Source organism: Ursus americanus, chromosome 9 (assembly GCF_024610735.1).
Source record: "Ursus americanus isolate L20-20 chromosome 9, mUrsAme1.1.p, whole genome shotgun sequence".
Classification (NCBI taxonomy): domain Eukaryota; kingdom Metazoa; phylum Chordata; class Mammalia; order Carnivora; family Ursidae; genus Ursus; species Ursus americanus.
In genome coordinates, this window is record NC_142135.1 from 1,926,963 (window position 1) to 1,941,134 (window position 14,172).

At 59.5% G+C, this 14,172-nt stretch overlaps 1 protein-coding gene across 12 annotated transcripts in view; it reads left to right on the plus strand.

Annotated features, from left to right (window-relative positions):
- Window positions 1–14,172, plus strand: part of TSNARE1 (t-SNARE domain containing 1) — a 153,817-nt gene that overhangs the window by 25,512 nt on the left and 114,133 nt on the right. For all 12 annotated transcript variants that reach the window (XM_087864556.1, XM_087864557.1, XM_087864555.1 and 9 more), the window contains exon 2: window positions 12,687–12,812. In XM_087864556.1, the coding sequence (XP_087720682.1) occupies window positions 12,725–12,812 (88 nt within the window). In that variant the 5' untranslated portion in view covers window positions 12,687–12,724. The remainder of the gene's footprint in view (window positions 1–12,686; window positions 12,813–14,172) is intronic.

Consider the following 14,172-nt stretch of genomic DNA (forward strand, 5'->3'; position numbering starts at 1 on the left):
CAGTCTCCTCACACTCCGTCCTATAAAGGGGGAGCAGGTCACAAGCCTCCCTCTGGGGGTCCCCTTCTCCTCCCTTCCGCCATCCACACTGTTCTTCCGTAGTTGGCGTCTGCACCCAGGCGTGGTGGGGACCGAGCCACGTGTCCTGTGTCAGGACCCCCAGTGTGTGGGGCTGGGGGTGGAAGGAGGCACTTGCTTTTAGGACCATGCTGCTATGCCCGTGACATGGATGGGTGGGTGCGATGCTGTTTTTTGGTGTGAGTGACAGTTTGTTCCTTTCAGGACCAGGGCTTTGAGAGACTGCCATGTGCCCCCTCACAGTCTGAGCAGTGGGCTTGACCAGGAGACAAGGCCAGTCCTGCCCAGTGGGCTTGCCCTGCGGCTGGTGGCTACCAGGCCTGCCTGGCAAGTCCTGAGGAGCAGAGGAAGCGGGTTCCCGTCCCAGGCCCGTCCTGCCAGGGCGCCCACCCCCTCCTCTGCCAGCCCATCTTCCTCTTTCCCACAGGGACTTAGTGGCTGGCGGGGACAGGCTTTCTGCCCATACCGCCTTGTGCTGTGGTGGCCCTCAGTGGCCCACCACCCCCACGGGCACAGGGTGGGCCAGGTCCCTCCGGGGCAGCAGTTGGAGGACTGCCTGTGTCCTCCCGGAGCCCTGGATGCAGAGTCCACTCTGGGTGCCCAGGAGCCCTGAGAGGTGTATTGTAGCACGTGGAACAGGGCCTAGTACGTGGTGGCTCTGGGCGTGTTGTCCACTGACAGTGCCACTCTGTGGGAGGCCAGCGTGGTACAGGGCCGTGGAAGCGCAGTGTGCCTGAATCCGGGCCTTGTCTTTCCACCCAGGCTGCTGCCTCGCTGGGGGAAGGGGACCAGGAGCTCCGGGTGTTGGGGCCCCTCCTGGCATCTGCCCTGCAGGTTCTCTCCTGCGTGGATCTGTGGGCCGCAGCAATCTGGTGGGGGCTGCGAGCCACAGACGCCTTCCCAGGCCCCCCAGAGGGCAGGGCTCTGAGGCCCCAGGTGGTCCCCCTTGATGTCTGGCCTCTCCCTGCCCCACTCCTGCCTCTTTCCCATTTCAGAATGTTTTCATTTGAGAGAATTCTCGAGGGACCTGGGGTCATGGATTTCCCACTTCTGAAGTGATGTGCTTAGAAGCCGTGTCCCAGGTGAACGGGCTGCAGTCTTTTAACGTTTCCCTGGATTTGGAACTAACACCCCTACTTTGCTGCTCTCACCGGCACATTCACTGCAGACTAGATTGGTTCTGTCTGCTGTTTCATCTTATGGGGCTGCCTGTGTGCTGACTCCTCCCTCCCTGTCGTCTGTGTGTCTGCCTCTGCCTGCTGGGGTCACAGTGCTGGTGGGCTCCGACGGCCAGGGGCTCAGCCCAGGTTGTCCATGTCTGGAGCCCAGGCTGGCGGGGGGGGCGGGGTGGAGGGTGGGGTGTGTGGAGGCCTGGGCTGGGTCCTCCACACCCCCCTTGGCCCCTCGACCTCGACCCTTGGCCCCGCCCCTGGCCCCACCCTCCTCGATCCCGCCCCGTTGGCTCCACCCTCTTCAGCCCCACCCCTCGGCCCCGCGCTCCCCGGCCCCGCCCTCCTCAGCCCTGCCGCAGGTCCCCTTGTGGCCAGGAGCCTGTGCCCTGTGTCGGGGCAGATCCCTGCGTGGCGGAAGGGGCTGGTGGTGGAGTGACCTTGCAGAGCACTGGGGCCAGTACGCCTCCGCTGCATGGTGGTCTTGGGGTGTCCTGCTGGGAAGGTTCCCCTCCTGTCACCAGCCTGGACTCTTGCAGCAGCCTGGGGCAGGTCCTGGGGGCCCTGGTGGAAGGACGGCCTGGCAGGAGCTCTGAGGCCCGCCCTGGCCTCCTCCTGGAGGGCAGCAGTGAGTGAATTCTTCATGCCGTCGCGGTGTCTTGGGCAGGTTGGGGGTCGGGTGGGGTGTTGAGGGGAGAGTCCAGGTTGTCACCGCCATTCCCCTGCCTCCCTCGTGGCTGGGGTGTTTGCCCCACCACCCATTTGTGTGAAGTCTGGCGGTTCTGGGCGTTGGGCTCCCAGGGCCCTTAAGACAGGGCGCTGTCCTATGACGGGGTCTGCAGCGGCTGGAGCAGCCCCTGTGGCCCCGGCTGGGTCTGAGCCCTGCAGCTGCGTCAGAGACCAGAAGGTGCTCTTCCCAGGGAGCCGGTCCTGGCCTGCCTTCCCCTGTCTTTTCTTCCCGTGGCACCGAAGCAGAGCACACTGGGTGCCTTCTGAGAAAGCCCAGCGTCTCTGCGGCCCGGGAGGGAGGAAAATGCCAGAAAAGGGTGGGGGTCTGAGGGGCTGGGCGACCTGAAGGAGCAGAGGAGGGGAGAAGAGCAGGGAGAAACCAGATGCAGGGGTGGGGGCTGAGCCCCAACAAGCCCACAAGTCGACTAGTCCTCCCCGAGCGTCCCTAGGAGGCTGGGCCGTGGGCAGCGCCTGCTCTCGGAGGCCCGGGTGAGCAGAGGGTCGGATGCCCGTCATGTGGGTGATCTTTCCTTTCACAGCCTTGGGATGTTGCGTCCTGCTTAGCACACTTCCCTGCACATGGTTACAGGGGCTCACCTTTTAATTTCCTTACACCCTGTGATTTTTTTTTTTTAAGATTTTATCTATTTATTTGACAGAGACAGCCAGCGAGAGAGGGAACACAAGCAGGGGGAGTGGGAGAGGAAGAAGCAGGCTCCCAGCGGAGCAGGGAGCCCGATGTAGGGCTCGATCCCAGAACGCTGGGATCACGCCCTGAGCCGAAGGCAGACGCTTAACGACTGAGCCACCCAGGCGCCCCCACCCTGTGATCTTTGACCCAGAAGCCATGATCCATTTGGAATATATTTTTTTACTGTGGTGGGCCTGGACCCCTTTGTCGTCCCCCACGGCTGACCAGATGTCCCAGCTTCCTAGACGATCCTGCTTTGATTTGAGATGCCCCATTTATTACGTACTGGGTCTGTTTTCAGACTTTCTCATTCTACTGGTTTATGTTTTCACACACAGAATTTTAATTATAGAAGCTTTCTGGCGTGTTTTGAGGTAGACTTCACATGCCTTGAAGTTCGCCCTTTGGAAATGGACAGTTCAGTTTTCGGTCTGTTCACAGAGTTGTGTGTCCACTCTCACTGTCTAATTCCAGAACACGTCCATCAGTGGTCCGTCCCCAGACTCCTCTGCCCGCAGCTTCTGGCGACCACCAGTCTGCTTTCTGCTCTCGTGGGTTTGCCTCTTCCGGACGTTCGCGGGAAGTGGAGTCACACACGTGTGGTTTCTGTGTCGGGTCCCTTCGGTCAGCGGGGTGTACCACAGCCTGTTGCCCAGCACTTCCTTCCCTGGGACGTTGCAGGTCTGGGGAGAGTTGTCCTTTCTGGGGGGCTGTTTGCTCTTGTCCTGGATAGTGTTTGTGCTGTGGCTTTCCCGTGGGAACTCCCCGTCAGCCTGCCGAGCTCTGGAAGGATGCTCGTTGGTGTTCTTTATCAAGGTGGAGAATTGACGTCTTCGTGAGGTTGGGTCATCCTATCTGAGAGCCAGGGGCGTCTTTCTGTGGGGGAGATCTGCCTTTCCGGCTTCTGGAGCATTCTGAAGTTTCCCGGGAGCTGTGCTCCTGTTAGCCGCTCATGTGCGTGGAAATCTGTTCCTAGGTGTGCAGTCTTTGTTGCCGTCACAGACGGGGGTTCCCTGCCGGCCTGGCCTCTCGCTGGGCGTCTCTGTGCGTGGAGGCTGCTGCTGTCTGTGTGAATTTCTCTCCCGGCCGCTCTGCCTGTGGCTCTGACTCGCAGCGTCACGTTTGGGTTTTGTGAGTGTGCCGTTGTGCCAGTGGCAAAGGGACCGCTGCTTCCAGATCTCTGTCGTCTTGCGATGACCCCTGCCGTCCGGCTGCATTGGCCGGTGCCCCCGGAGTAGAGTAGGGTGGTGCCGGGCGTGGAGGCACCCATGCCTCCTCCTGGACCTTTAATCTAATGGTATTATCATTTCCAGAAAGTTCTCCAGTGCTTGCGTCAGGAATGTGGTTGGTGTCTGTGGGGAGCTTGTAAGCCTTTCCCTTTGGTCCGTTAGTTGGTATGGTCTGTTTGGCTAGTGGATTTCCTAACGTTGAATATGCTTCGCATTTCTGGGAAAATAAGCAGCTGGGGTTCTGAATTTTGTTTTGTAGGATTCTGTTCGGTGCTTTTGCATCAGTGCAAAACTGGTTCGCCATTTGTGTTCGGACTGTGTTTATCAGGTTTCGGGACCGATGTTATACATGCTTCATTAAAAAGAATCAGGAAGCCTCTCTTCATCGTCAGCTCCCTGGAATAATTGACGGAGCATTGGAAATGTGGCGGGATCCCCCGCACAGCCGTCTGGCCCTGGTGTCGTTGTGGGGGTGGCTTTACGATAACTGTTTCTATTTCTTCTCTCCAAATTCGTCTGTTCAGCCTGCCTCCGATGGGTCACTTTCGGTAAACTTCACTTTCCTAAGATATAGCCCCTTTTATCGGGGTTTTACAACTGATTTGCATAGAGATTTGCAAGTGGGGCCTCAGGCTCCCTTAACCTTTGTTCTGCTGGGAGGCTTCTTCCCTTTGCATTTTCCACGTTGCCACACGTGCCCTTCCTTCCTCTTTTCTCGAGTGCATTAGCTACCGGGCTGTCTCCTTCGTTAGTGTGTTTTAGAAATCCGGATTTTGCTTTATAAATTAGGTCTTCTGTTTTTCTGTCTTCTACCTCGTTAATACTTCCTTCTATTTATATTGTTTCTCTTTTTTGGTTACCTTTGGATTATTTTATTGTTTTTCTAAACGTTTTTTAAGCGTAGGTGTATTAATACAGTATCTCGGGCTGTGAATAACAGGAAATCAAACTGAGTTCGTGGGAAGGGGTCCGGGGGATGAGGCAGGCTTCGGAGGTGACTGCCTTCCTGCACGGTCCCTCTGCGTGGCCTCCCCTGCGTGCAAGCTGCTTCAGGCTCACAGGGGCGGTAGTGACAGACGGGGCCACCGCGGACGCTCCGAACCGAGGGCATGCGGGCGAGGGCCACACAAGCAGACGGTGCTACATGCCTTTTTCTAAACCTTTCAGCTGAGAAATTAGTTTGCTTTTACCTTTTGTCATGACATGCTTAGTGTTCTGAATCTCCTCTGACCGCTGCTTTAAATGTATCTTATTGATGTTCTTACGCAGTGTTTTCACTGGGGTTTTTTTTTAGAAATTTCTCAATTTTAGTTTTTTTTCTTTTTTTTTTCTAAGAGTTTTTAGTGGATTGTGTTTAAAATGGGAGGGACTTCTTGGTTTTAGGAAGCATTTACGACACGTCCGTGCTGATGCCGGAGAACGCATCCTCGCGGTCTCGAGTGCACGTCCGCGGACACAGGGCATCTTCGCTCACGTCTGTGCACCTCACTTTCTGTTCGTGATGCTTTCAGTTCTCAGTATACAGATCTGTACCTTTTGTACAGATTTACTTTTAGGATTTAAAAAAATCTCCAGTGAGTTTTAACTTTATTTTTAACTTAATATTTTTGGACATGATAATTCTAGATTTAAACGAGAGTCAGCAGATTAACAGACATCCCGCGTGCGCCACGGCACCCTTCCCTGCAGTGGCTTGTCCTTCCATGTGTCCATGTGTGTTTCCTTCTGGACGGCTTGACCGTGCGCTGCAGCCGCGATGCTCCCTGGTCCTGGGCGACACGGCCTCTCACACAAGCACGGCGCGGTGATTGCCACCAGGAGAGCAGCGCAGATGCGACGCTCTCATCTGCGGGTCGTGTTCGTGTTCATGGGGCAGAGCCTGTGAGCGGCCGTGCGGGGCAGAGCTGGGAAGTCATGAACACCACACCCGCACGGCCGTGTGCGCGGGGCTGTCTGCCTGCACACGCCCGTGCCTGGACTGTGTGCATGCTGAGAGCGGAATTCACAGGGGTGACGCCAAGCTCCCGTCGGGGCAGGGGTGATGCCGGGGTGAGGGAGGGGTGAGGGAGAGGCTCGTGGTCCGGCAGGGAGGACCTGCGTGAGGAGGACCTGAGACCGTACGTGCTGCCGAGAGAGCGCTGGGGAGGGGTGGGCGGGAGCAGCTGCAGTGACGGTGGGTTGGTGGGTTGGTGGGTTGGCGGCCTGCTCCTGGATCCCGCCTGTGTCTGTGATTTGGAAGAAGTCACTTTCCCTTTGTGAATTTGGTTTTCTCATCTTAAAAGCTGGGGTTTGATTAGATCCAGGGTCCCTGGCCCAGGTGACTCCACTGCTCCCATGAACCCGTGATCGCCGTCCATCCCTCCGAGGCCCCCACGACCACACACGTCCCAGATGTCTTTCACGTGATGACAGTCCTGCCTCGCTGCCAGGTGTGAGTGGACTAGGTACCATGTCTGTGGGGGAGCCTGGTCTTGTGATGTTGAGGCCTTCATCCAGGGTCCCCAGGCTGGTTTGGCTTTTGAGCACCCTATGAGGGCATGTTGGTGTGGCTGAACCATGTTGATGGTCCCATGGGCAGCAGCCTGTGGAGGAAAGAGTGGGTCCAGATGGCGACAGTCGCCCCTGAGGGCTCTTGCAGGGACTGACTCATGGTGTCCGCCTGGCCCTCTGATCATCAGTCAGCCTGGGCGGCTCAGCATCCACCTGGAGCAGTGTGGGTGGGACCGGGTGTCTCTGTTGGCTCCAGCCTCGCCCTCCCTGGGGGCAGCCCTGTGGTCTCTAGGCAACGCAGCCCTGGGCATCCTGGGGTTGGTGGCTGGGCCCCGGGCGGAGCAGCGCTCAGGGCGGTGCGGGCTGCAGGTCTCCTGCCGGCGGGCCTGCTCGGCGCGGTGCCTGGCGTGTGACCAGGTGAGCGGATGGTGGTTCGCAGCAGGAGGATTCGGGCCGTGGTGGTGGGGGGGGGGCCCTGGCCAGCTTTCCTTCTGGAGTGCCGTGCTCTTCTCCCAGCCTGCCTCCACCCTGACACTCTGCATGTGGACGGCATCGAGGAGCGCCGTGCTCTTCTCCCAGCCTGCCTCCACCCTGACACTCTGCACGCGGAGGGCATCGAGGAGTGCCAGGGCCTGTTTGCTGCTCTGTGTGTCGTGCACTTTTCTGGGTCTGGCCTGTGTCGTGTCGCGCTTGCTTGGCTTGCTCTGGTTCAGTGGGGTGGAGACAAAAAGGACAGAGCGGTACAGAGCAGTAGAATAACCCCAGTTCAGGGCTGTGGCCTGGCAGTGTGGCCAGAGGAGGGCTCGCCGAGTGTCTGGGGAGGGACCGGGCTGCCCCTGGGATGGGTCCCGGGTTGGTGGGTGGGTAGGCACCCGGCACAGTCTTGCCATGAAAGCTGGATTAACCAGGGTTGTGGTTGTGCAGGGGTGGGGAGGAAGGGCAAGGGAGGGGGAGCAGGGTGAGTTCTGGGGTTGGTGCAGGGCAGAGAGGAGGGAGGACTTGGGTGAAGGATACCACCCCAGGCCAGGGCACAGGCCTGAGGGCCAGGTCCCCAGGGCTGTCGGCTGGGCGAGGTCTGGCTGGGACTGAGGATGGAGGTCCCCATGATGGTGCATCAGCCCCTCCTTGTCTGTCCCCAGCTGGAGCAGGAGGCCCCCGAGGGCAGATGGCACTGTGTGATGCTGATTTTGCTGTGTCCCCTTCACGGTGCAGGTCAGGTCCACTGAATGGCACCCAGACATGAACTGATTCATTCCTCACTCTAGTCCCCTGAGGGCTGGGCAGCTGCCCATGTTACAGATGAGGAAACGGACCCCACCTGGGAAGGACCTGCTTTCCATCTTTGGAGTCCCCTTCAGCCTGAGGGGAGCAGGGCCTGTTGTAGGGCACCCCAGTCTAGAAGATACTGTTCTGTGTCTGCTGCTAGGACGGTCAGCTGTAGTCTCGGGAACACACTGCCTCTGAGAGCCCCAGGCTGACAGAAGAAAGCTGCAGGCAGGGTCGTGTCCTGCTTGGGAGCCCGTCCGGGGCAGAACCTGCCCTGTCTTAGTCCTGGCCTTGGAGTCCAGGTCATTGGAGCCCAGCCTGGAGCTGTATCCGGGTGCTCCCTCCTGACCAGGGTCCAGTGGCATCCTGCTGTCAGTCTGTCCCTCCTCCTGGGCCGAGGGGCTTTGTCCCAGGGGCAGGGCTGCGTTGCTGGGGCGTTCCCTGGCACCTCTGCTTCCTCTGCTGCCCTAAGAGCAGGATTTGGGCACTGCAAGGACAGATGGCTCCCTCTAGGCTGCTGGGGTGGGGGGTGGAAGGGGAAGTGGCCGGGGAAGAGCCTGGTGCCAGCCCGGGGGCACAAGGCCAGAGGAGGCTGGCCGCCCTGGCTCAAAGAAGCCGCTCGGTGGGAGGCCTCCTTGGGAGCCGACCTTGTTCCTGTGGCCTCTGTCCCACGGCTCTGAGGCGGTCCGGGGCCATTCCTGGGCACTGCAGCCCGTCGGCATCTGCCCAGCCCTCCGGCCTGGCCCTGCAGCAGCTTCCGCCCGCCCGGGCCACCGGTGGCTGCCATGGCCTTTGTCCAGCTGCTCCCTCCCTCCTCATCTGTCTCTGTTGCTGCCCACCACCTGCCCTTGCCCGCGGAGGAGTCAGGCTGTGAACTGGCCGCGGTGGGTGAGCGGCAGCAGCGTGCACGAAGCTGCTGGCACAGCCTGGACACAGGGCACCCGGGGAGCCTGGGTGTGTGCCCGCGGCCCCTCGCTGTCTGCCAGGGACGGGGGCGGAGGACGGGCGCCGGCATTGGTGCTTCTGGTCCTCAGGCTGGGGCGTCTCTTTCTGGCTCTGTCAGCGGGACAGCCTCCACCTCCCGGTACGCTGAGCATACACTGCCGACACGTGCTCTGGGGCCCAGCAAGATGAGACTGCAGGTCAGACGAGGTGGCAGGCTGGGGTTTTTTCTCTTTCCTGCCTCCCTAGCCCGGCCGCTCGTTGCCCTTCACTTGCCTGGACACCGCTGAGGGCAGCCCTCTCGGCCTGCTGTTGCCCCTCAGCCCCTCTATCCCTTCCTGCTGCCCTTCTTGTGCTGGGCACGTGGAGATCTCTTGGGCTGGGGGCGTCCCTAGCGCTGCCCACCCCGCCTCTGTCCCTTCCTCTCGTCGACCCCGGTCACTCCTGTGTGCGGGCTGCCCCTCCTGTCCTCCCAGAGCTGTCCCTGCGCTGCTCCCTTCTCACCCAGTTGGCCAGCTCCTTCCTGCTCCTGTTTGGACCCCACTTGAGCTCCTTCCTCTGGGGGGCTGCCAGACCCGCCCGGTCTGGGGCTCTAGCCATGCCTCCCAGGTCTCTGCACCCTCCTGTTGGAGCCCTCATCACGGGACATTCTGGCTGACGCCCAGCCAAAGTCCACGTCCCTGAGACCAGGACCAGGCCTGTCTTGTTCACGCTGGACACAGTGCCTGGTGCGCTGTGGGTCCACAGGGCGTATCTGTGGAGTTGAGCCTAGGCCTCCCGGAAGCCTGCCTGGGCTCCTCGTAGCCCCCCTAGGACGACATGGTGACTCTGGGGCCGCCCTCCAGACATCTCAGGAGAGTGCTGGGTCCCTGCGTGGGTCGTCCACTCAGGCAGATGCCCCTGCAGCTCACCACTCTTGTTTCTAGACTCCTCTTTCTGGATGATGATCTCACTGGAATCTTACAAATGAAGCTTTAATATTTTAAGATGATACCTATCTGAAGTTTGGAGGATAAATGAGTCCTACATGGTTGTTTGAGATAAGAGAGTCGTCCCTTCTTCCTCTCCCCGCAGTTAGCTGCTTCTGACCCAACCGGTGTCTGGATAGCGGGTCTCTCTTCTCGATAATGTGCTCCGTCACTGCTGCTGCATGGTTTCCAGTGGGTTGGCATTATCGACTTGCAAGATGAGGATTGATGTGTGCTTTCATGCCTGTGCTTGGCACACACACACATGTGCTCGAGCACACATGCGTGAACATGCATATAGACACATGCTGGAGCACACGTGCATGCTGGTATACCCACATGCGTGCTCACGCACACACACATAAACACACATGCACACCCATGCTCGAACATGCGCACACTTGAGCACACGTGCATGTGACACTAGCAGACACGAATACACATGCACACACAGACTCGAATACGCACACACTTGAGCACACATACAACCTGGAACACAAGTGCACGTGACACTAGCACACATGAACACGTGTGCACACCCATGCTCGAACAAGCGCACACTTGAGCACACATACACGCTGGAGCACACGTGCATGTGACACTAGCAGACACGAATACACATGCACACACAGACTCGAACACGCGCACATTTGAGCACACATACAACCTGGAACACAAGTGCACGTGACACTAGCACACATGAACACACGTGCACACCCATGCTCGAACACGTGCACACTTGAGCACACATGCATGTGACACTAGCACACATGAACACACACACAGGCTCGAACACATGTACACTTGAGCACACAGACACGCTGGAGCACATGTTCACGTGACACTAGCACACATGAACACACATGCACACCCATGCTCGAACACGTGCACACTTGAGCACACATACATGCTGGAGCACACGTGCATGTGACGCTAGCACACATGAACACACATGCACACACAGGCCCGAACACGCGCACACTTGAGCACACATACATGCTGGAGCACAGGTGCATGTGACACTAGCACACATGAACATGCACGCACACACGAACATGCACGCACACACAGGCTTGAGCATACACGTACGCACATGCTGGAGCAGGCACACACATGCACACGCACCGTCCCTCCCTCCCCGGTGCCGCTCTGGGCTGCATCCCGCTGTAGGCAGGCAGATGAGGCTTTTCCTAACTGCAGTTGCTGCTGGGCGGGGGGGGCGCTGAACCTCACGGTGAACCAGGATCATCCTCATTTCCTGCTCACCATGTTTCCCTGGAGCCTGGTCGTGTTCAGATGCCGCGGTCTTCCCTTTCTTCCTGAGGAAGTCTCTCTGGAACCTTCTGCCGCCCAGTCAGCTGGCCACCCTCCCGGCGCCGGCACAGCATCTGCCCCAGGCCTCCCTCCCTTCTCCTTGGGATCCTTCACCTTGCTCCTACCGCAGGCGGTCACACCTGCCTGTTTTCCTGGATTAGGTGAGCTGGATGGAGCGTGGCCTTATGTCCTCTCTCGGGAGGGGCAGGGAAGGGCCCGATTCCTATCTGGAAGTGTCTTCTGTGCCGCATGGGGCCACTGTGGTTTCGGGTTCTGTCCTCGTGGCCCGTGCGCCCCTGAGGGCAGGCCCCGTCTGGCTGCACTGCATGGCGTTCCGCTTGGTGGCCTCCAGTTCTGGGTTGCACATCCCCTTCTCTGGGTGTCCTCTGTCCCCACGATTGCTGTCCCTCGGATGTGGGTGGGTCCTGGCCTCTGCTCCTGTTCGTCTTTCCTTCTGCTTGCTCGGTGGGAGCACCCTTCCCTTCCACCGAGCTCTGTACTTCCGCGCCTGCCGTGCCCTCTCTCAGCGGCTTGGTGTTCTCTGGGTACCTACAGCAGCCTGTGGGGTGTTGGGACAGCACCTCCTGTCTCTGGGGTTGGTAGCGAGGGACCAGGTGACCTGGATTCGCCCTCGGAGAGGCCGTGCAGTGAGATCATAGGCACTGGGGTCGACCTGCTGGATCCCAAACCCTTCTCTGCTGGCGGACAGCCACGTGGCCTTGGGTGCCTTACCCCTCGTTTGCGCCTCAGTGTCCTCATCTGCCACGTGAGGCGATAGTGGGGCCACCTTACAGGTCTTCGTGAGGACGGCCTGCTCTGTGGGCCCCCTCCGACCCCAGGAACTTGGGCCTGCTTCTCGCCGCCTTGAGCTCACTTGGGTCACCGTCCTGCCCTCTCACGTAGGCTTCCGTACAGCCGAGGTGAGCCATGGCTGCGAGGTACTGAGAGTCCAGCCTGGCCTGTTGGGAGTGCTGCACGAGCCAGGCCAGTGTCGTTAGGATGTGGCCGATCAGGCAGACGCTGGGCGAGTCCGTGTGCGCTCACAGTGGCCCCTGTGCAGACACCCAGAAAACTGATGACCCTGGAGGGCCCCAGGGGGCACTTGTCAGGCTGGAGGTGTCCCCACTGCTGTCCTGGCGCCGCAGTTCCCCCAGGGAGCAGGTCGGGTGGGCGGGATGCCGAACCACCCCCAGCAGGGATGGTTGGTGTTGTGCTCAGGTGCTGAGACAGGTGGTTGTGTTCTGAGTGCCTGCCGTCAGTGTGTGTCACCCGCGCCACACGGCCGGCCTGGGGGCAGGTCCTCTCATTACCCTGGTTTTGCAGACGAGGACACTGAGGCTGGGGATGGTGGGTGTCTCGTCCAAGCTCCGTAGGGACCAAGCGTCGAGGTGGTTTCAGCCCCGGCAGCCTGCCCCCTGCCCTCTTGCCATCTTGTCTGGCTCAGAAGGACTGAGCTAGAGCTAGAGAGGGGGCAGGTGGCGCAAGCCCCGGTTTCGCAGCTCGGCGGGGGTGGGCTTATACAGGGGTGCGGGGGCTCTGGTTGGGACCACTGCCGTCTTTGAGAGGTTATTCCCAGTGCCTGTCCCCTCATGGGGACGGTGGGACAAGAGCGCACTTTGGAGGGGCTCGGTGGGGCCCCCACCCTGGGGTCGGGAGGAGCCCAGCTGAGCTGAGATGTGGGCATGGGGCGCCTGGGGTGAGGATGAAGTGGAGCCAGGCTGGTGGGCGGGGTGGGCACAGGCCTGAGTCTACCCTGAATCTGGGCACTAACTCCTCTCCTCCCTCCCAACCTGGTTTTTGTCTCCTCCAGCTCTGTGGGAAGACAGTGGCCCTGCTCTCTGTAAGAAGATGTCCTACGGATCTATCGCTGGCAGTGGCGGCCTGGGGAGCCATGGCCCTTTCGGGGGACCCTCCAGACAAGGCTATCAGCCCCTAGGTAATGACAGTGGCTTGCAGTGCTGGCGGGTGGTGGGAGGTGGCAGTGGGCAGGCCTCTGCTTTCGTGATGGTAGCCAGGGGTAGGCGGGTTCTCTTTGACCCATGTTGCCTGTGGCCAGGGGTGAGTGACACTGGCCTTGGTGGGGGCGGAGTTGTTGGTGTTGGACTTTGAGAGGCTGCCCTGTGGTGGGAACAGACCTGGTGTCTGTAGTCAGTCTGGCACCAGGCTGGCACTCAGCAGGTGCACTGAACTGGTCTAGAGGTGCCTGGGGGTGCTTGGCCCATGGCAGAGTGGATGGATGGTCTGGTTTGGTCCTAATGACAATGTGGTATAGGCGTTATTTTTGCAAATATAGAGGGGGAAACTGAGGCTGGGCAGGGTCGGGGGCTGCTATGCAACTGGTACAGGGCAGAGCAGGGATCCCCTTACAGTACTTCTGAGTCACTTCCCCTTTCCCAGGACGCCCTTGCCCTGAGGGCTGTGTTTTGGGCTTCCTTGCTGTTCTGTCCGGTTTTGCTGACATGGGTCTGTGTCCCCACACCATACCTTGCTGGCTTTGCATGTCTCGGAACTTTGTTTGTGGAACTGTGGGATTTGTCTTATCTGCCATTTGCTGGTTTGGCTTCTGAGTCCCTGCTGCTGCAAGTCGCTGTTCCCTTCTGTTTTCCTGCCGTGTGGCTGTGTGGCACCCGTGCTGGTCCTCGTGTGAGGGCCAGTGAGCGTGTCTGTTTTGGGGCCTGTCGCCCGGCAGTGCAGGGGAGCTGTTGGCACTGTCTGGGCTGCCCTTGGCGCCTCGGCCTCGTCAGCGTGAGTGGGGCCAGGGGCGGATGCTGAACGTTTGCAGTCTGGGGGCGGGGCGTGCTCTCTCTGGGTTTCGTTTACGTTTCTCTGGCGACCGATGGGATGGACCAGTTTCTGCTCCAGCGGACTCTCTTTATTTTTCTTTAGACTTTGCTATCTTCTTACTGACTTGCAAGGTTTGTGTATTCCGGAAGTGAAACCCTTGTCCGCTGGCTCTGTGCGTCTTCGTCCAGTCGGGGCCTGCGTTTCGGTTGGCACCTGCTGGGGAGTGTGAGTCCGCAGCGAGCTGAGCTCTCCATGGTGGCTCGCTTGAGCGCGCAGGTCTCTTCTGTCCTGTGTGCGTTCTGTCTGGCGCGATGAATCCTAGCACGGGGTGGTACTGGCGCCACATTTTCTCTCCTCCGAAGCTGATGTGACTGTAGTTCATCTCTAAGCCGTCCGTCACCGGGGTTCGATCTTTGTTTATGGGGTGGGGCGCAGGGAGGGCAGAGAGCTGCCCTGCATTTCTCTCTCCGAACCATGCGTTGTCCTGGGACTGTTACTGAAAATGCTGTCCC